Source organism: Lepidochelys kempii, chromosome 1 (assembly GCF_965140285.1).
Source record: "Lepidochelys kempii isolate rLepKem1 chromosome 1, rLepKem1.hap1, whole genome shotgun sequence".
NCBI classification, from domain to species: domain Eukaryota; kingdom Metazoa; phylum Chordata; order Testudines; family Cheloniidae; genus Lepidochelys; species Lepidochelys kempii.
In genome coordinates this window covers 210,398,741-210,421,819 of record NC_136380.1, presented here as the reverse complement: position 1 = coordinate 210,421,819, position 23,079 = coordinate 210,398,741, and the positions used below count along the sequence as shown (strand labels likewise).

At 42.2% G+C, this 23,079-nt stretch overlaps 1 protein-coding gene across 13 annotated transcripts in view; it reads left to right on the top strand.

Moving 5' to 3' along the window:
* The window catches only part of KPNA1 (karyopherin subunit alpha 1), a 181,872-nt gene that overhangs the window by 131,833 nt on the left and 26,960 nt on the right, over positions 1 to 23,079 (top strand). For 7 of the 13 annotated variants that reach the window (XR_012154830.2, XR_012154829.2, XM_073310977.2 and 4 more), the window contains 3 exons: positions 1,299 to 1,462; positions 5,109 to 5,187; positions 7,304 to 7,429. Coding sequence is in view for 8 of the 13 variants with exons in the window: in XM_073310977.2 (XP_073167078.1) it covers positions 1,299 to 1,462; positions 5,109 to 5,187; positions 7,304 to 7,429 (369 nt within the window). In the remaining 5 variants the exon portion in view is untranslated. Of the gene's footprint in view, positions 1 to 1,298; positions 1,463 to 5,108; positions 5,188 to 7,303; positions 7,430 to 7,641; positions 10,856 to 14,040; positions 14,164 to 23,079 lie in introns of those variants that run through there. The other 6 variants (XR_012154833.1, XR_012154834.2, XM_073311026.1 and 3 more) reach the window with 4 other exon arrangements.

Here is a 23,079-nt window from a genome sequence, read left to right as displayed (position 1 = left end):
TTCATTTTTCATGATCCAGTTACTCTTTGCCCTCTTGCTGAGACTATCAACAAGCGGGGGAGTGAATTAGCACCAACTGAAATGGTGGGGGTTTTTTGTGATGTGGAGAGCTCTCCACAAGGAACTAAAATGGTACCTCCAGGTCCACCTCTTAGATAACTGATAGAGGTGGGGTTTTTGAATGGTTAGTATTTTTCAGAGAAAGGTATTTTATGAAAAAATCAGTTTCCAAACCAGTCCTGCTAACCTAGTACATGGAATGAAGACTTGCTATCTTCTGGAGATCAGTTATTTTTACTTAATGTACAGAAGAATGTTCGTTCTTCCACAGAGAGTTTGGGTACCTTTCCATGATTTGTGCATTCTCCTGACAGAACTCTGCCTCACTTGTAACCGTCAGTTCTGTGGAGCCTGGCTGCAACTCTCAAATTCCTTAAACTCGAGTCAAGCTTCTCAAGCAGAGCACCAATTATATGAGTGTCTGATGTATATTTTGGGGGGGGATGTATATTTTGGGGGGGGTTGATGATGGAATGGGAAGTATTGAACAAACTGTCTGCAATCCTACCCATTATGTCTTCAATACTGTGTCATACCTATTTGCACTGAGCAAAGTCTGGCCTTTACTATGCACTCATAGTAATAAGTGGTATGTACACAGCATGCATCTAGTTTGAAACAGGAGGAGCAATCAATACTGGGAGGGCTTCATAGGGCACTGCCACAAGTGATACAGGCAGGATGGTTGGGTTGCCGAGTTGCTTAGTCTAACATCAGGAAGTTGTGGGGTTCTGCATGGATGTATTTAAGACCTCTCTCTAATGCCACACTGCTTTGAGCTCATGTCATTTTACTTATAGTCACTCAAACTGGCCCAGGTCTGAAAGCGGGTGGGACACTTGTACTAGTCTGGTGACTTTGCTGCTGGATGGTCCAGGGCCTGACAAAGCATTACGGGGCACTATCGATAATAGCTGCAACTTGTGCAGAGCCGGAAACCATATAACTGATTCTGAATATCACACTGCTCCCAGTTTCTCCCGTGGTGATATTTGCTGCTGCATGTCTGACCATGTCTGCACTTCTGAGGTTGAAGCAGAATTCACTCCTGCTTCCCCATGAAAATTGGACACTGCATGGAAGTATTGATTTAGGTTCTCCACGTTTTCCAGAATGAGTACCTGCATATTCTACTGCTCAGTAGTCAAAAACAATACTTGCTTTTAGAATACTTCTCCCAGCTGTCTTGGCCCTTTGAATTCAACTGTTCATACATCTGCTTTTTCTACTTAATGTAGGTTGCACCTTGTCTGAGTGTGCTGTCCTGGTTGCTCTTTGTCAATGACACAGATGTGCTAGCAGATGCCTGCTGGGCCCTGTCATATTTGTCTGATGGACCTAATGATAAAATCCAAGCTGTGATTGATGCAGGAGTGTGCAGAAGACTTGTTGAGCTGCTGATGTAAGAACTTCACTTTTAACAAGCGTATTACTCACTGTTACCTCTTTACACTTTCCTCACAGCTCAGCTTCCTACAATAGTAAGGTTAGGTAGAATTTCTGGAACAGTAGGGTTAAACAGTCATTTTCCTGGCTTAAAGCCAGCTTGTTCACCTATTCTACAGTCCCTGCTCTTCTCAAAGGCTGCTGCAGAAGAGCCATCAATAGCAAGTGGGTGAACTTGAGGGCTACAAACCAAGAGCAATTCTCAGACTTTGTTGCTACTTTTCTTGTGCAAGAAATTGGGGCATGGGAGAATTGAGGGGATTAGGATTTGAAATCAGCTTCAGAACAAAGGGGTTAAAAGTTGGGATCAACATTTTCAATCCTTGGTGCCCAAAGTTAGATTCTAAATCATGTTCTTCAGACCCCGAAGTAAAAGTAGACTGATTTTTTCTGAAATGCAGACTCCCTGCAGCCCCCTTTGGCTTTAATGGGAGTTGTGGGTGATGAGTAATTGTATACATTTTGACTTTTTATTTTGGCACCTATATATGGACTTAGGAGCCTGGTATTAGACATCCAAGTTGACAAATTTATGCTGAAATTTTCAGAAAAACGTTTAGTCTTCCATACTGAAACAGTTTAAACAGTTTCTAGGGTATAAACAATATCTTTAAAAAAAAGAACTTGATTTTGAAAAATAGCTTTTTAAGGTTCCGTTAAAACTGAAATTTGGTACAACAGTTTATTTTATACTGAAGTTACAAAAATGGGACTTAAGCCAATTCAGTCCATACTCATGTTAGTCTATTCTCTAACCTTCAAGACATGACTGCATTAATACAAAGCCCTACAAAATGTGTAAAGAGAGAGAATGTACAACTCTCTTGCTAAAATGGCTAGAGGATAACCCAGTAATAAACAGAACCTAATAATCACTTATTAAGAATGCAATATGAGAGAAAATGACTGAAAAAGTTGCTACTTACTATTTTCTTTTTAATGTCTTATAATTAGAGGAAACAGCACCATTTCTACTTTTGCTCAGTTTGATCTTCAATAAAATGGTACCATTGATCAATCATAAATATAAAAAATAGTCTGTGAAACATCTGGAAAAACAAGTATAACTTGTTCTTTAAGAATGATCTAAAAGTTGACAAGGTAACCTGATTTCCAGTCATGGTTCATGCCAAAATTGAACTGAACCAATAGTGTGCCTTTAAAAAGGAACATGTGGTTCAGGAAAAGAAACAAAGCAAAATCTCCTCTGATGGAAGCAACAAATGTATTAAACTTAGGGTAAAGAATAATTAATTGTAAGCTGCTTAAAAATGTTCTTGCTGCAGCTCTCATCTGTTCTTAAACTTTTCTCAAATATGCATGATATGTTTTCGATTCACTTCTCCATAAATACATAGATGTGGTAGTTGGTAAAACCCTGATTTAAATACTTTAAATTAGTTTCCTGACTTTTATATTGAGCAGACACACAAAATGGCCAGGAATAACGGCAGACAGCTCAGCCTGTGGAAGTGTAATATTAGACTAGTTTCATTCTTTCATAAAAAGGATATTGATTTTGCATATCAGAGAGTCTTATACAATTAAGCTCTTAGGAATTATAAAATATTTCCTAGAATTTTCTCTGTCCTATTAAGGGCCATATCACCATCCTCTAATGATGGAATCTCTAAAGAATGAGAGAAGAGATACAGAAATTTGAGAATTAATCAAACTTTATCAGAATTAACAATTTCAGGTGATTTAGATGCAGATAATTTCCTAAGGTCCCTGCCACTCCAACAGAAATTGTGTTAATAGGAGGACATTTTGCTTGCCAGAATGTGGTCCACTTGAAGATATAGTCATGAGCCATTTATTTTTTGTGTATTCTGAGTAATTTGTCTGGTATTAAGGGGAAGAGGGAAATTCAGTTTCCTATTAAAAGGAAATTCCAATTTACGCTCAGTGACTAATAAAAGCAGAAATAAAACCCTCCTAACAATTAAAAAAAAAAAATTCTAAGAAACTAGTGACCAAAAATTTTGTGTACTGAAGTTGCCCTTAGAGATTAGATTTATTTTTTTTGAATTAGTTTATTTTGTGCATTTGGCAGCAGTTTGCGTGCAGTCAGTTTCACTGTTTCCCTTTTATAGCTAGTAAATTATTTTCCATGCTGTGAGTATTTCATACAGCAACAAAGGAGAGAAAAATACTGTAAATAATGAGGAAAAAAACTGACTGGAGGACTTGGGGTCAGGTATAATATCTGAAACTAGAATCATAGAATCGTAGGACTGGAAGGGACCTCGAGAGGTCACTTAGTCCAGTGCCCTGCACTCATGGCAGAACTAAAGTATTATCTAAACCATCAACCATTGTTTAACTTGCTCTTAAAAATCTCCAATCATGGAGATTCTACAAACTCTCTGGGCAATTTATTCCACCTGGACAGTAGGGAAGTTTTTCCTAATGTCTAACCTAAACCGCCCTTGCTACAATTTAAGCCAAAAGCTTCTTGTCCTATCCTCAGAGGTTAAGGAGAATAATTTTTTTGCCCCCTCCTCCTTGTAACAACCTTTTATGTATTGAAAACTGTTAGCATTTCCCCTCTCAATCTTCTCTTCTCCAGTCTAAATAAACGCATTTTTCAGTCTTCCCTCATAGGTCATGTTTTCTAGACCTTTAATCATTTTTGTTGCTCTCCTCTGGACTTTCTCCAGTTTGTCTTCATCTTTCCTGAAATGTGGCACCCAGAACTGGATACAGTACTCCAGTTGAGGTCTAATCAGCGTGGAGTAGAGCAGAAGAATTACTACTTGTCTTGCTTACAACACTCTTGCTAATACGTCCCAGAATTATGTTTACTTTTTTTGTAACAGTGTTACACTATTGACTCATATTATATAAGCACTTTAATTACACTTTTAAAATTAACTAGATTTCAGATGACTGATTTTCAGGGGTTCTGAGCAGCTCCTATCCATTAAAACTGTGGATGTTCAGCACTTTTGAAAATCAGTTCAAAAGCTAACAGGGTTCCTTTAAGATTTTCACCCTACATTTTTGAGACAAGATTAAATCAAATTTCTAAACATAATAGTCGTTATCAGTTTATCTGGAAATTTCCTTTTGGTTTCAATAAAGTTGTCAAGGAAAAATACCGCTACCACAGTGAATTATTCTTCACCAAATTTATATGTATTAGATTTTAACCTCTGAGAGCTATGTTTCATCATCATCATATCTACATTGTAATGGATTAGACAGCAATCGCCAAGAACCTAAAGTTAGGTTCCCAAGTCAAGGAGAGGAGCCTGGGTGCTTGGTGTTCTTTGAAAACCAGGCCACTTTTTCAGGTGCCTTTAAAGTTAATAGTCTAAATTGAGGCACTTACTTTTTAACATCATGGCCAATGTGTTGGTTGTTGTGTTTTGTTTAAAGCCTGTGCTCTAGTTAAGTGTTAGACATTTAAAAGCTATTAGTTTCAAATCAAAATGCATTTTAGCTTGTCTCTAACTCTAAAACATATTCAGTAATTTCAGTCAAACTTGGCAGGAGAATTCTCCTAGGGCTAGCAAGGTGGCAGTGGGTCCTGACTAAAGGGTGGAGGTGCAGATACTTTTGGGCTGCTTAGTCTAAGTTTTTGCTTTGAATTGCAGGCACTGTGACTACAAAGTGGTATCTCCTGCCTTACGAGCAGTTGGGAACATTGTGACAGGGGATGATATCCAGACACAGGTATGGCCTCCGCTGCTACTGTCTTGTAATACCATCTTTCTTTCTCTTAGTTAGCGGGGGTAATTTATATACTCACAAGCCTCTATGTTTTCCCTTTATTAAAAACTGTCATTTTTGGAACTCAAAAAGGGAACTGATTGCAGCAGAACATGTTTTTCAAGCTCTCACGCAAACCTCCATCACTGCATTCAGTCCTGACCATGCTGTTCCAATCTTGGGTTCCCATATAGGTATGCAGATATTGGTCAGTCTTGACCTACAGCACCCTCTGAGTATTCCTGTTTTAGTATTCCCAAGCAAAAACTACCTGTTATGCTGAATTTTGTGGTGGTTCTATGATGTGGCCTAATGTCCTCCAAGTTCTAGGTTGAAAGCATTCCTTTTTCTTTGTGGTCTGTGCCAAAGCTGAAACCCAGTTTCCTAACCAAGTGATTAGTTCACTGATGACATATTGTGTATGAGAATACATCATTTTTGATACATCATCTTCAGTCTCATAACACTGAGTTCGGGTAGGAAGACCACTTAATAGCAACCAGAAACACTCTGCTTCAGTTTAACAGAAGTAGTGCTTGAGACAGTTGAGTAATCTTTATAATTGTCACAGTGCATTATTTATATCTCGTATCTGAGGGTTATGTTAACATTGTTGTGTTTAACAACCAGCTTCTTTCGTGTATAATTCAGTCACAGAAATCTATTCTGGGGGGAATCATGGTGTTCACAACTGGAATCCAGGAGTCAGGCATAGTGTGGCATCAGGCCTCACAGGCTGTGACAGTGAGGCAAGGAACTAGAGAGCCAAAGAAATGCAGAGCCTGTCTGTTTAAGGAGTCTCAGTGCAAAAAGAAAACCAATAAAAAAACAAACAAAACCTCCTTCATGTTCATTAGGGCCACATTTGGATCCAGGACCTCATATTGTGCTAGGTGCTGTATAAATACAGTAACTTCTCACTTAGTCATCCCGATTAACGTTGTTTCGTTGCTGATCAATTAGAGAACATGCTCGTTTAAAGTTGTGCAATGCTTCTTTATAACATCGTTTGGCAGCCACCTGCTTTGTCCACTGCTTGCAGAAAGAGCAGCTCGTTGCAGCTAGCTGGTGGGGGCTTGGAACCAGGGGGGACCGGCAGCCCCCCCATCAGCTCCCTGCTCCCCTAAATTCTCTGTGCGGCAGTCACCCAGCAGGCTGTCAAGTGCTGGCAGTTCAGCTGTCCCTTCCTTCCACCACTGCCATGTGCTGCTCCTGCCCTCTGCCTTGGAGTTGCTCCCTGAGCCTCTGCTTGCTGAGAAGGGGGGGCTAATGTCAGGGAGTCCCTCTCCCCCCTGCTCCTGCACCCCGCTTCGCCATCTTCCATAGAGCAGGGGACACACACAACAGGGCTCAGGAGGGAGAGAGCTTCCTAGCAGCAGCTGCGTCTCAGCTTGCTGATCTACTTAAAACACACACACACACACACACACACACACACACACACACACACACACACACACACACACACACACACACACACACACACACACACACACACACACACACACACACACACACACTGTCTGCCATGCTGTCTCCCCTTCCTTCATTCCCTGGGAAATATCCCACCCTCTGACTTCACCACCTCAACCAAGCTTCACAATCATTGCTGCGTACCACTATTAAATTATTCATTTAAAACTTACACTGTGTGTGTGTGTATATATAGTCTTTTGTTTGGTGAAAAACATTTCCCTGGAACCTAACCCCCCCCCCCCCCATTTACATTAATTCTTATGGGGAAATTGGATTTGCTTAACATAGTTTAGCTTAAAGTTGCATTTTTCAGGAACACAACTACAACATTAAGTGAGGCGTTACTGTACGTATTGAACACATGGTCCCAGCACTGAATCACTTAATTTTTCTGTGCATCAGTTTCCCTGTCCATAAAACGAGGACAACACTTAACAAGGGGATTAATTACTATTTTGTGAAACATTTTGGAAACATCTGGTGAAAAGTGCTAGATAAATGTTAGTAATTGTCTCTTCCTTTTAGGGATTACCTGTGTCAAATGGCTGTCTATTCTAGACACAGTCTAAGCGTGCTCTCTCTCGCTCTCTCTTTTTCTCTTCAGGTAATTCTGAATTGCTCAGCTCTGCAGAGTTTATTGCACTTGCTGAGCAGCCCTAAGGAGTCTATCAAAAAGGAGGCATGTTGGACAATATCCAACATTACAGCTGGAAACAGAGCCCAGATCCAGGTAACCTACCCAGCTATGTTCCTTTTGTGATCTTTGGCCCAAAGTCTAGGAGTTTATTTCATCAACAATCAGGTGGCATTGCTCTTATAGTTTATATGAAGAGAAGCAGGCTCATGACCACCCTGTATTTGTGGAAGGCTTTAACAATGCTGCCATCTCTGCTATAGAATTTGTTAGCTTAAAACATTTCAAACTTTTTTTTTCAAATTCAGACACTTGAGACGGGAGGAAAAGTTATGCCAGAAGAAAGCAAAATGCTATTAAATGCAAGAAAACAACATGGCTACAAACAATCTGGGAGAAAGCCCGATCAGCAAACTAAACAAAAAACACCAATCCCCTGTGATCTCATCCCCTCAACACCCAGTATGTATAGATACTCCCAAGCAAATGTATATAATAAATTTGAGATGAACAGCCAAATTTTGGTTAAACACACAAACACTTCTTTACTTTACCACCTTATCTGGAAATCCACTCTCTCAAATACTTCCTTAATTTCTTCTTGTCTACATTCCCTCAAAATTCATACCAATGACCATTGTACCTCATTTTGGCCTATCCAGCTCAACTAAAATCAAAATAATTTTTTACCAAGATATTGAAAAGCACTGACCCTCAAGCTGAGGATAGTCCCCTCCCTGAGTCTCTCAACTTTTATTACAATACTGTCTTCAGTGCTACTGTGTAGGAACAAATGTCATTTAAAGGCCATGTCTACACTACAGAGCCTGTGCTGGCAAAGCTATATCTGCATAGCTATGCTGGTATAGGCCCCCCCACCCCCCCCAGAATGTAATTGCAGCATATACCAAGAGGAGGATAAGTCCTGCTGGTATAATAATACCATCTTCTCAAATAACATCAGCTATGGTGACAGATGCACTCTTCTGTCAGCATAGTTGTGTTTACCCTGGTGATTCTGGTGGCTTTGAGCCTGGGGTTAGGGCTGGCCCGCAGGAAGAACTCTCCAGAATTGTCTGCCTCCAATCTGCACTTGTAACAGACTGCAGGTCTCACTGCGGATTTAAAAAATATTTTAAACTAAACATCTCAAGTTTCCTCATTGGCTTTGAGGTTTTTGTCTCAAAACTGCCTGTGACAGATGGCAATATTCTACAGTATCCTGAATAAACTTTATTGAATTAGGTTTAATACCTCTGGGGTCTATTGTATTAAAAATACAATTGTTTGTGGTGTTGTAGGATTGTATGCAGTTTTTCTAGGGACATGACTAATGTAAATGTTAGGAATGTCAGAGGACTGTTTGGGACAATATGTGTGAAGTGGGTTTCCTAGGAGGTACTTGGGAGGCCTTTTGAAGCTATACCCTGAGGAGAAGAACACATTATATACTGATTACCTGCTCCTGGAAACTCCAGATCAGAGATCCCTGAACTGTATAAAGATGGACTAAACTTTTCATGAGTATGCTAGTTCTGAGCTGAATCTGTTCTGGACTCTCCATCCTTAGAGGATTTTAAGGCCTGGCTTGACTAAACCTGGCTGGGATGATTTAGTTGGTGTTGGTCCTACTTTGAGCAGGGGGTTGGACCAGATGACCTCCGGAGGTCTCTTTCAACCCAAATCTTCTATGATTCTATGGACTTGTTGACCACAAAAGCGACCCCCTTTTGTGCTTGAAAGACTCACCTGGAAGAGCACATGTTGGAGGCAATTGGGGTGATCTCTGGTAAGTTTATTAGTATGCGTGTAGGTTTTTATTATTTTAATGTGTTTTCTCTATTGTTTTTTACCTTAAGAATAAAATAGACTTGCATAGGAAGTGCTGGGTGGTAATTTATAACTGTTGGCAATTACACTGTGTACCATCTCTGAAGGGAGAAGCAAACAGGCCTGTTTAGGCAGACTATCTTTTGCTGGGAATAACAAAGAGAAGGCAGGGAACTGTTCAGCCTGGGAATACTCAATCAGAAGAGAGAGAGATGTGGGTCTCAACCCATGAGAGGTGGCAGCCAGGGGAGCCTGAGAGTGGGTGCCCTTGCTGAACCACTAAGGGGATATAAAGGTGTAGTTGCCCTCAAAAGAAAGTGGGGGGGGAGAGAAATACCTTTCTTTCCAAGGATGGTTTGCAGGACAGCACTTTCAGCTTCTCCCGATCAGAAATGGCAGACAGGAGGTGGTGGTATGTGGATGAGGTCCATGCTGAGACAGTTGAGCAGGCTGCGTGGAAGCTCCCTCCTCTGAGACCAGGCCAGAAGTCTGCTATGGGTTCTGTAGTCAGATCAGCTGAAGGAGTATTCCCGCTAAACCTACAGAGGAGAATAAGATCACTTAGACTAAATGTGGATGCAGTAGCTTGAGTCCTGAGAGTTTTGGCTGCAGTTTCCTATTGCGCAGTTCTGTAGTCAATAAGGAGCCCATTGTGAGCATCAGCAAAATAAAAAAACCCTACATAAAATCATAGAATATCAGGGTTGGAAGGGACCTCAGGAGATCATCTAGTTCAACCCCCCTCCTCAGGACCAATCCCCGATTTTTGCCCCAGATCCCTAAATGGCCCCCTCAGGGATTGAACTCACAACCCTGGGTTTAGCAAGCCAATGCTCAAACCACTGAGCTATCGTTGCACCCCTGTTTTAAACTAGATTTCCCAAGCAACATTTTCAGGACTGGTGCTTTACCTGACTCCAGTTTGCTGTACATTCAAAATTACCAAAGATACATTTTAGGGGCCTGTGGCTCCGCCTGAAGAAATTGGAATTGCAAGCTAAAATCTGATATATTTCTCAGTATTTTGTTGATAAGCTCTTTGAGGAGAGCATGTAGACAAAGCAGACACTGAGGCTTTAGACAAGAGAATAAGTCTGTCCTTCCAGTGAGAGAGAATCTTCAGACTCTCTTATCTCGGCAGGTGTTTGAAGCCACTGTTCCTCCAGGTTCCAGCACAGAGATTACATGGTAGGAGGATGCCATTGCTGCTTTTCCTGGTGATAGGAAGAGCAAGAGTCTGATCCTCTGGAAAACCATCCAACCCCAAAAGCTTCTTTTGTTTGGGGTTTCCCAAGTCTGAGCAGATTTCCTCTCCCCTCCCCTCATGAGGGGCACTTCATGGTGGGCCCTCACCTGAAAATAAACCACTTCAGGTACTTGAGATAACTAGTGAAGCCTATTCAATAAAACTAGCTCATTGTCCCAGGGACAAGTTTACCTTTTCCCCCAAATGACAGGTTTCAAAGTAGCAGCCGTGTTAGTCTGTATCTGCAAGGAGAAAAGGAGTACTTGTGGCACCTTAGAGACTAACAAAGTTATTTGAGCATAAGCTTTCGTGAGCTACAGCTCACTTCATCGAATGCATTCAGTGGAAAATACAGTGGGGAAATTTATATACACAGAGAACATGAAACAATGGGTGTTACCATACACACTGTAAGGAGAGTGATCAGGTAAGGTGAGCTATTACCAGCAGGAGGGTGGGGTGGGGGCAGAAACCTTTTGTAGTGATAATCAAGGTGGGACATTTCCAGCAGCTGACAAGAACATCTGAGGAACAGCGGGGGGAGGGGGGCAATAAACATGGGGAAATAGTTTTACTTTGTGTAATGACCCATCCACTCCCAGTCTTTATTCAAGCCTAAGTTAATTGTATCCAGTTTGCAAATTAATTCCAATTCAGCAGTCTCTTGGAATCTGTTTTTTAAGTTTTTTTGTTGAAGAATTGCCACTTTTAGGTCTGTAATTCAAAAACCAGTCGGAGAACACTTCAATCTCTTTGGTCACTCGATTACAGACCTAAAAGTGGCAATTCTTCAACAAAAAACAGACTCCAACGAGAGACTGCTGAATTGGAATTAATTTGCAAACTGGATACAATTAGCTTAGGCTAGCTGAGTGTAAGGGAAGCTGAGTGTAAGGAACCACCGTCACTTACTTACTTTAAGAAGATGATAAACACCTTCCTAGCATCTCTGAGGAAACATACAAATAATGTCTATGTATCACTTGAGTTTAGATGTTGTTACAGGGAGTGCACATCAGGACAAAGGACATTCTAGTGTTTTTACATGATGGTCTGAGCATGGGAAAGACAAGTCGGTGACTGCAGTCATACTGCATTATAAGAAACCCGTGAGAATCTCTCATAACTGTCACGTACCAGAATCCTGAGGTTCGTCACACGTATCGATCCTCTAGCAATATGCAGATTCTTAATCTACATATCCTAATATCCACCTTTCAGCTTCACAGTTGGCAGATCTCTTCCTCTTCTCAATGAAAACATCATGCACAGTCGACATCTTTGTCCTAGACAGTTTTGGCGTGCTCTCAGTGAATTCTCAGTTATATGTTCTGTCAAACATGGTAGTTCTTTGAACTAGCTAGGCCTCTATTTCCAAGGCACCCTAATCTTCCGCATATAATAGGAAGTGGTAGTGCTGCCCTTCTGCTTGAATTCAAACATCCTGAAGAAGTAGAAATGCATATATTGGATGGGAACAGAGCCTGCAGAGAAATAAAGGTGTATATAGCAGAGGTATTCAAAGTCTCAGGCACAGATCTTCTCATTACTATGCACTCTGCAAAAAGCAGCAATTGAGGCGGGTGGGGGATGTTGCAGAGTGATCACATACATTTTATAAGGAGGTCTGTAAGGCTACTTCAGGTTCTTCCATATCCACACTTCCTCTGATGTTATAACATAAACATCCTCACACTTGGTGATGCAGTGTTTGGTAGAAGGGTGTTAAGGCAAAGGATGCCACCATAACCCTTAAGTTCTTTTTCAGTTCTACAGGTATAAATTGAATCCTCCCTCCTTCCATAGAGAGAACTTTTACTACTTTCACATCCCACTGTGAAGACTGTCTTATGTGGAGGAAACTGAGAAAGCAAAAGTTCTGTCTTACCTGTGAATCTTCATGCTAAGACCTTCTGTCAGTCTGAACCTTCCTCGGAGGATTGCATTATGTCCAGAATGTGAAGGGTTTTTTGGTTGGTTGATTTGGTTTGTTGTTTTTGGCTGTTGCTCACTTTTTATATTTGAAAAGGAAGTGTGTTTCTTTACCAAATCCCTAAATTTCATGTCAATGCTTTGCTGCAAATGCTTTCAGTTGCGTAGCACTTTTATTATAGTAAACATTTTTTAGCTTTGGAAGCTGTCATTCTGGAGAGATCTTCCCGAGGGGCAGCCATAGGCCAGGCTCCAAGCAAAGATCTGGTCTGCCTCTGGTTGTCATGGAGACAGGAAATACCCCATTGTGAAGGCTGTCCTAAAATCAAAAGTCAGAGATAAGACAGAATTGTCCCTTTCCCAGCTCGATTTAAATAGCTCTTACAACTTGTGGTGAGTTAAAATTATTCCGTTTATGGGATTTGGTTTTATTCACAAAAGGAACTCAGTGAAACACAAAATCCATTCCAGACCTCTTCCTCGTCACCCCCCAAGTTTACCTGCTCGAATGCTTCCTTCCACAGGACTGCTCAGCCTACACCGTGGGTCGAACCTGGAGCCACTCCAACCTCACTTTATATCCAGATATGATAATGAGCCAACTTCACTATTTACAAAACTCACATAACTCTTTCCTAGCAAGAATACCTGCTTTTAGAGATGGGGGTTTCAGGCCAACACTGCTGACCTGATTTTTAAAGAGAGGATGGTAAAAGTGTCCCTGTTCATTTTATTTGTTCTTAATGGGATTTGACTCTTGGGCAAACTTTGCAAAAAATTCATCCTGGGCAAAAACCAGGCCTAGAAATTTTTAGGCTAAAAAGAGAATTTTTCACAAAGTCGAGTAACTGAATGCACGTTTGTTGTGCTGGAGATTTTTATTACCAGTGTACCAGGTTAAACTGCACTGGTACAAATTTGCATGTGGTTTAACAGGTGGCTAATATCTCAAGTATGAACAAGGCCTTAGAAACATTTAGGCACCCCTTAATTAAACTTTTGCTAGCACTATAGGAATAATCCCTCTCTTAATGCAAAACAGGATATTTTAGTAATCTTCTCTGCTGTTGCACACTGAGTAGAGAATTAAATGTATCAGTAAACCCAACATCCAGCACCTATATTCAACCATATTAATTAACAAACAAAAACTACATTTAGTGACAGTTAAGAAGACATCAGAACACATCCCATCCATCCAAATTCTTTAAAGCATGGAAATACGAAGTTAAGAGGAAAGACTCCTGCATTCATGTCCACTTTCATGTTGCCTACAACACTGTCAGTAAAACACTCCAAAGGCTTTCACATCCCAGCTCGAAAAGATACCAGAAATCAATACATACACCAACTTCATCAAACTAACACTATCAAAAAACCTTAACATTGACTTCATCATTATTAAGGTAAATAACTTTCAAATGTGACAGTCACATGTACCTATATGTATAATTGATATAACAGCATATGAGGTCACAGTTAAGTCTTATGTTGGAGATGGGAAGTGAATGCCTTTTGGAGTGTTCTGATGTGTTATCAACGGTATTGTAGGCAATATGAAGATGGAGAGGAATGCAATAATTTTTTCCTGTTTTATTTCCATGCTTTTAAAGTTTTCAGTGGATGGGGTGTGTCCAGATGCAACCTTATCTGTCATTAAGCATAGTTTGTGTTTGTTACTTTCTTAATTTTTATGCAGCTTTAGGTGTACCACAGTGGATAGCTCCCCAGAGTCAGGGAGAAGGGAAGCTGCACCTGCCTGGGAATCAGAAGGAGAAACTGCGCTGCTGAAGTCAGTCCTGACTGTCGACCCTTCTGAAGGGTATGAGAGGCTATAACATGCCTCAATAAGTGTTTCTATAAACTTTTTTCCCATTTAAAAATTATGGAAAGTAAGTATGCCAAGAGCAACCCTACTATATTTAGCAGTGATGACATAACCTGTCAATCTGTCATCACACACATCCCGAAACACACCATAGCTTATTATTGGACTTCTGGAAACTGGATACAGCTAGGTGTGGCTGCAGCAGCAGAGTACCTGCATTATACCAGCAGGTCTACCTACTCTGTTCCACCTTCCTCAAGGTGTTCCATCCCTGCCATCATGAACGCATACCTGTCAACCCTCAGAATTTAAAAGCACGATTTTTTAAGTTGTGCTAAAGAACAAGGCTATCAATCCAAGAGTAATAACAGACTCATTTTCTAAATTGGGTATGGGGGGGCCCACAGCGGGAGCAACACAACCTACAATTTGACCTGTGGGTTACACAAGTAAAATGTGTAACAAATGACTGAAATGTGAAAAGCGTGTATTTTGGGGATTCTTGCACTATAGTTTACAGATAAATCAATATTATAAGATTCCATGAATGTCACACTGACAACTATTATGTCTATAGAGTCCATGTGAAGCATGGAAACAGCTACAAGAATTTTTGGGGGCTCTTTCTGTTCAGAATATCACCAGGTTGAATCATCACTAGGTTTTGTGCTCTATTACCATCCCAATTTTAAGTTCTCAGCCATTTTGACTTCACAAATTATACTTTTACAGTGTACAGTTACAGTAAGGCATGTTATATCTGTGCTATGCCAAGAGTCCTAGATCATGTTGATATCAGAGATAACTCAACCAATCACTGCTCTTACTCTATAGCTAATTTGCATACAGCAGTTTCGTTGGTTGTATGAAGGAGACTGTACAGATGACTGATTACTTAACCGAACTGCCACACCTATAACGGCCACCCACACAAATCAACACATCTTCCATTGCAGCGCCCCCTCCTGCCCTGAAAGAAATCAGCATAACCACCCACACAACAAGCAGATACAATGATCCCAAACACACTTTAGCCTCCCAGGGCAGCACGCCCCTTATTCACCACCCGTGGAATTCAATATAAATTTCTCAGCACAACCTTGCTGCCAGCACCAGACACAACTCAACACCTCTCCCAGCGCAACACACACACACTTGCCAACCATCACTCACACTTACCATGAAATCACAGATGTGAGTGCAAAGCCATGGGTCATCACTAGTCACAGTTAAGTACAAAACCTGTGTGAGATCTTCTCACTGTGTGAATCACATGCAACCAAAACATGCCCCACATAGGCAAGTACCAGGGTTTGAATCTCTTTACTTTCTATTCCCTAGCATAGATTCTTACTACTTAAACTACATGAGTAGCTTGTATTGCTAACTCCTTTGTAGACAGCCAATGGAGCATTTGGTATATACTTCTTCAGTGGGTTACACAACTTTTTCTAGTCAGTGGTAGAATACTAAAGATCAGGAATCCTGGACTGTATTCCTGGCTCCTGGACAGGAGTGTGGTTTAATGTGGTTTGAAATGTGGCATCTACAACTGGTTAATTCAGTCTGAAAGGCAGTGCAGTGGTGTCATTTATCATGTTTACAGGTCTGGGTTCTATTCGTGGCCACCTGTAGTGATCTTGCATAAGTTTTTTAGTAATTTACTTTTTAAAATGGATTGGGGTTCATGGGTTTAGTGAATAATAAGGTGTCAAGACCAGGATGTGGGCAGTCTGACCTAGTGGTCGGAGCAGGAGTCAGGCCGGATCCAATATCAGGAGGTCAGAGTCTGAGACAGGCCAGAGGGCAAACCAAGGTCAGGAGGCAGGCAAGGAGATCAGCAACAGTCAGTAGGAGCAGGTATTGCAAGAGAAGCAGTCTGAAGCAGGGAGAACAGAGTTGTGTGGACAACTTTGTGTTTCTCTTCTGGGTTTATATTAGGGCTATTGATTAATCGCAGTTAACTTGCGATTAACTCAAAAAAATTTAATCGCGATTTAAAAAATTGCAATTAATCGCAGTTTTAATCACACTAATAAACAGTAGAATGCCAGTTGAAATTTATTAAATATTTTGGATGTTTTCCTACATTTTCAAATATATTGCCTTCAGTTACAACACAGAATACAGGGTAGACTTGCTCACTTTATATAGTTATTTATTACAAATATTTGCACTGTAAAAATGGCAAACAAAAGAAATGCTATTTTTCAGTTCAGCTCATACAAGTACTGTAGTGCAATCTCTTTATCGTGAAAATGCAACTTGCAAATGTAGATTTGTTTTTGAGTGCAGTTATATAACAAAAAAAACAACGTAAAACATTAGAGCCTACACGTCCACTCAGTCTTACTTCTAGTTCAGCCAGTCGCTAAGACAAACAAGTTTGTTTATATTTATGGGAGGTAATGCTGCCCGCTTCTTATTTACAATGTCACCTGAAAGTGAGCACAGGCGTTCGCATGGCATTTTTGTAGCCAGCACTGCAAGGTATTTACGTGCCAGATATGCTAAACATTCGCATGCCCTTTAAAGCTGGGAACCTGCAGAAAATGTACATATCTCAGTGCTTGTACAAACATCCTATAGGAAGCACCCCGAAATGCTTGGTCCCACATCGCTATGAGAGTACCCCTTGGGGAGGGGGTGATGTCAGGGCCTGAAGGTCTTGAACTCTGGTTGATAGGACTCTTTGGTGCCAATAAGCTCCAACCTGCCACCCAGTGACCTGCTAACTGTCGTCAGAATAGAGGACCCCAGTCCCAAAATCCAATTGGCAGAATACTGGGGATCATGACTGGTTCACAGCTTCTATATAAACTAGGGCTGTCAAGGAATTCATTTTTTTAATTGCACCATTAAACAATAATAGAATACTATTTATTTAAATAGTTTTGGATATTTTCTACATTTAAAAATATATTGATCTCAGTTACAACACAGAATACAAAATGTAGAGTGCTCACTTAATATTTACTTTGGATTACAAATATTTGCACTGTAAAAAACAAAAGTAATAGTATTTTTCAGTTCACCTAATACAAGTACTGTAGTGCAATCTCTTTATCATGAAAGCTGAACTTAAAGATGTGGCATTATATACAAAAAACCTGCATTCAAAAATAAAACAATGTAAAACTTTAGAGCCTACAAGTCCACTCCGTCCTACTTCTTGTTCAGCCAATTGCTCAGACAAACAAGTTTGTTTACATTTGCAGGAGATTATGCTGCCTGCTTATTTACAATATCACCTGAAAGTGAGAACAGGCATTCGCATGGCACTGTTGTAGCCGGCATCGCAAGATATTTATGTGCCAGATGCCCTAAAGATTCATATGTCCCTTCATGCTTCAACCACCATTCCAGAGGGCATGCTGATGATGTGCGTTAAAAAAAAATGGGTTTCAGAGTAACAGCTGTGTTATCTGTATTCGCAAAAAGAAAAGGAGTACTTGTGGCACCTTAAAGACTAACCAATTTATTTGAGCATGAGCTTTCGTGAGCTACAGCTCACTTCATCGGATGCTCACGAAAGCTTATGCTCAAATAAATTGGTTAGTGTCTAAGGTGCCACAAGTACTCCTTTTCTTTTTGTTAAAAAAAAATAATGCATTAATTGAATGTGTGGCTTAACTCCTTGGGGGAGAATTCATAGAATCATAGAATATCAGGGTTGGAAGGGACCTCAGGAGGTCATCTAGTCCAACCCCCTGCTCACAGCAGGACCAATCCTCAACTAAATCATCCCAGCTGGGGCTTTGTCAAGGCTGACCTTAAAAACTTCTAAGAAAGGTGATTCCACCACCTCCCTAGGTAATGCATTCTAGTGCTTCACCACCCTCCTAGTGAAAAAGTTTTTCCTAATATCCAACCTAAACCTCCCCCACTGCAACTTGAGACCATTACTCCTTGTCCTGTCATCCGCTACCACTGAGAATAGTCTAGATCCATCCTCTTTGGAACCCCCTTTCAGGTAGTTGAAAGTAGCTATCAAATGCCCCCTCATTCTTCTCTTCCGCAGACTGAACAATCCCAGTTCCTTCAGCCTCTCCTCATAAGTCATGTGTTCCAGTCCCCTAATCATTTTTGTTATTGCATGTCTCCTACTCTGTTTTACCCACATTCTGCCATATATTTTATGTTATAGCTGTCTTGGATGATGACCAGCACATGTTGTTTGTTTTAAGAACACTTTCACTGCAGATTTGACAAAACGCAAAGAAGGGTACCAATGTGAGATGTCTAAAGAGAACTACATCACTCGACCCAAGGTTTAAGAATCTGAAGTGCCTTCGAAAATCTGAGAGTGACAAGGTGTAGAGCAAGAGTCTTAAACCGCCAGCTCTCCATGGGCCCCCCCAAGCATTTACCTAGAGCGGCTTTGGCCTGGCACGCACCGGGGCCAGGGCAGGCTCCCGCCCCGCCCTGCCCTGTCCCCGTGCTACTCCGGGAAGCGGCTGGGGAGTGGGGGCAGAGGGGTCTGTGTGTTGCCCTGGCCACTCCTCCAGATACATCCCCCAAAGCTCTCGTTGGCCGCGGTTCCCCGTTCCCGGCCAATGGGAGCTTCGGGGGTGGTACCTGGAGGAGCGGCCAGGGCAACACATAGACCCCTGTGCCCCCCCCCTTCCCCAGGTCCCGGCTGCTTCCCGGAGCAGCGCGGGGGCAGGGTAGGCAGGCAGGGAACCTGCCCTGCCACTGATGTGGGCCAGACTGGACCTGCCTCCCCCCCGAACCCATCCTGCAGCCGAACCCCCTGCCCTGAGCCTCCTGCTGTACCCCACACCCCTCCTGAGCCCTTTGCTGCACCCTGCACACCTGCACCCTGACCCCCTGCCCCACCCTGTACCCCAACCCCCTGTCCTGAGCCCCCTGCGCACCCTGGGGGCAGGGCTGGGGATTTCAGGGAAGGAGTTGGAATGGGGGCAGGGAAGGGGTGGGAAGAGGCGGACTGGGGGCGGGGGCAGGGCAGCGTGCGGGGGTGGTCAGTGGTGCGGCCCTCAGGCCAATGTATTAGTCCTCATGTGGCCCTCGTGGTCATTTGAGTTTGAGACCCCTGGTGTAGAGCATGCTTTCAGAAGTCTTAAAAGAGCAATACCCTGATGCGGACACTACAAAACCCAAACCACCAAAAAAGAAAATCAACTTTCTGCTGGTGGCATCTGACTTGGATGATGAAATTGAACATAAGTCAGTCCACACTGCTTTGGATGGTTATTGAGCAGAACCCGTGATCAGCATGGATATACTGGGGCATGTACATTTTCTGCAGGTTCCCAGTTGTGCTCCTCAGATCATATGCCACATTTATATTTAGAGTGCAGGATTTTGTGAGCCACACATTCCTCATGGCCCTGTACCAGTACCGTGTAAAAATGGCTGTGTCCTGTGAGGGAAGGAGTCAGGTTAGCAGGAAATCGGAGCCCGAGACAGGCCCGAGGGCAAACCAGAAGTCAGGAAGAAGGCAGGGTCACGTTACCAGGAGATCAGCAGTAAGAGCAGGTATCACGGAGGAAGCGGTCTGAAGCAGGGAGACCCCAGTTGTATGGACAACTTCGTGTTCCTTTGATGGGTTTATATAGAAGCTGTGAACCAATAAGGACCCCCAACATTTTGCCAACCGGATTCCAGGGCTGGGGTCCTCGGTCAGAGTTCATCTCCTATTCTGATGAAAATTTTGAAGGTTACTGGGAGGCAGGTTGGAACTTACTGCCAAAAAGGGTTGACCCTGCAGAGTTCAAGACCTGCAGTTCCTTACATAAGGGTAATGAAGTGCCTGGACAGATAAATAGCAATTGGAAGAGCTGAGATATGAACTCCTGTTCTCTTCTTTCCCAGCTCAAGAAAAGCTAAGCTTCTGTCTTGTTCAGTCTGTCCCTGTTTCTCAGTGGTGGCAGAGGATTTGCACCATGGCAGATATGTCCTCATATGTGATCAGTTTGGCTTCGTGCACATATTTTCCATTTTTTTCTAAAAGTTTCTTAAATGCTCTATAGACACATGCTCCTCATGTGCTGGTTTCAAGTATATCAATTATATATAGGTGGCAACAATGAGGACAAAGATAAGTGAGACAATCCATTGAAAAATTGCCAGAAAGGGTGATTTTTGAACTCTTATTATTCTGCCAATCCATTTTTATCAAATCACCATGAAAAATTCAAATAATTTTGATTTAATTTTTGCTGTGTCAGTGACCTTCTTACAAAATCAAGAGTTTAAAACTCTTGTTAAACTTAAATCTGTATGCGACTTTACCTTTGATTCATATGAGAGAGACTAAGTGGGTGAGGTAATATCTTTTATTTTAATATCTTTTATATTCCCTCACCCACCTTTTGTCTCTTATATCCTGGGATCGACACAGCTACAATACTGCATTTGAATCATATAGAAAGACACCATTGATGTGGTTGATTTAATATATCCTCTCTACACACATGCACATCATACAGCATTTGAAAGCTTATGTCTACTTTAAGATGAGGTATGGTGTAGATCCTTTACCATACAAACAGGAATAAACAATGATCTCATGAACATATTAAAATGACTGCTTTGAAATTTATTTGTATTTATTTCTGTAAGTTTAATGTCTATGTATTATTTCAAGACCTAAAATTGGGTTTCTGTCATCTCAGAGCATCACAACAATATAAAGGGTAAAACAAAATCTAATAATTTTGTACAGATATATACATAATGTAATAAGCACTGGTGACATTGCTAGTCAACATCATTATAATCAACGTGTTCATCAATATGATCTTTGTTGAGAGTGCGTAGGTTACCACGATCTTCATTGCCTTGGCATGTACACAGTTCTGTGCAGGGAAAATAGTGTGAACTACAGACACAGTTGATTGTGTCTGTACCTCTTCCTCGTACAGGCACAAATGAGGGCTTGTTGAAGCTCAGGTGCCTATGGGCCCTTCAAGAATGCCAGAAGTAGATCATCCACATTTTGTCATCCATATTATAATTGTGACTCAATATCTAGTTAATTTATGTGCGAAGGCAACCAGATCTTTGTTTACCAAGATGCTCTTTTGACATGCTCTTCAGAACTGTCCTCACACGGTGGGAGTTTGTCCAATGACTTGCCCTTTTTAATGACTAGATTGAGGCACAAGCAATGTGTGGGTCCTCCCTTTCTTTCTTGCTCTGGTCATACAGCACTGCTACCAACTTCCATGCTGCAGAAATTGCAGCTTTTATGTCACTCTCCCAACTGGGCAAGATCTCTGAAACAGTAAGCTCCCTTTGTTTTGGCAACATTAAACACAGATTTTTTTTTTTCCCCCCAGTACCAAAAAGTCATTACACAGAATCACATCCAGTTAATGCATGGTTTTCACAAAATTGTGAAGAGACCTCTTTTTAGGAGGTCAACTGCGGGGTAGGCCCTTAATCTGGGAGTCAGCTACTTGGAAAATTAACTTAACCCCTGTATAGATAGTGCTAGGTCAATGGGAGAATTCTCCCATTAACCTCACTAACACCCCTGTTGCTATAGGTAGCATCTTCACTGAAGTGCTATTGTGGCCCAACTGTAGCAGTGCAGCTGCACCACTGCAGCATTTTAAGTGTAGACAAGCCTAAGTCTTTAAACTTAAATGGTTAACAGGGAAGGGTCTTTAAGAAGAAAAGTTCCTTGAAAAGGTGGTGGTTTCTGAGTTTGGGAAAGAAGTTAACTCATATAAGTATAAATCATAATAAAATGCCATTTTATATTAGTACGTAGTTATAGCAAGGTCATTTGATTCTATATTTCCGCATATAGCTCTTGTGACAAAATGGCCAATGTTGGTATGGTGGATTCCACACTTTTCTTGGCAGGGGAGCTAGGATGCCACCCCTTGCCCCTGCTCTTGGGGTGCTGAGGGCCCTGCTAGTAGCCAGAGAAGGTGGTAGAGGAGGGAAGCGGGGAAGAGGTCTGGGTTTGTGCCTCACTCTGAGCCCCAGCCCCTCTCAACCCCTGTGAGTTTCTTACCCTCTTCCCCCTTGGGTAGGGTTACCCTTGGTCCTTGACGCTGGGAGAGGGAGTCTCTGCCTTCCCTCCCTTCCTCTCTGCTCTTTCAATTCTCAGCAACACACCTCCAAACTCCACTCCTCTCTCCTTGCACCACCTTGTCTGCCTGAAGCAGGGGTTTTTATTAGGTTCCTGACAGGTCCTTAATTGGCTACAGGTGCTCCAATTAATCTGTAGTAGCCTTCCCTAGTTGACCGGGAACCATGCCTTAATTAGGCTAGGGCTTATATATCTCCCCTCAACCACTCACTCACAGGCCGAGTCCTTGAGGAGCGGGGTCCTCCCTTTGTCCTGCAGGTAAGCCATGCTTGCCTTGCTTCTGAAGGAGTGGGACCTCCGCGACCTTCGGAACTGGCATTCCATCTCACTCCTCAGCACAGACTATAAGATTGTAGTGAAGGCCATCTCGCTGTGGCTGGGGTCTGTGCTGGTGGATGTGGTCCACCCCAACCAGACCTACACTGTCCTGGGCCATACCATCTTTGACAATCTGTACTTGGTCCAGGATCTCTTGAAGTTCGGGTGTGGGGATGGTCTGTCGTTTGCCCTTCTGTCCCTGGATCAGGAGAAAGCATTCGACAGGGTGGACCATGGGTCTCTCTTGGGCACTCTGCAGGCATTCGATTTTGGGCCCCAGTTTGTGGGTTCTCTCCAGGTACTGTACGCCTCTGGAGTATCTGGTCAGGCTCAGCTTCGGGCTCAGGGTGCATCAGGGGTGTCCGCTGTCAGGCCACCTGTATGCTCCGTCAGTGGAGTCCTTCCTGTCTTCTCTGTCAGAGGTTCATGGGGTTGGTGCTCTGTGAGCCAGAGTTGTGGCTGGTCCTGTTGGCATATGCTGACGACATGCTCCTCATGGTCCAGGACCCGGGTGATCTGGTGCA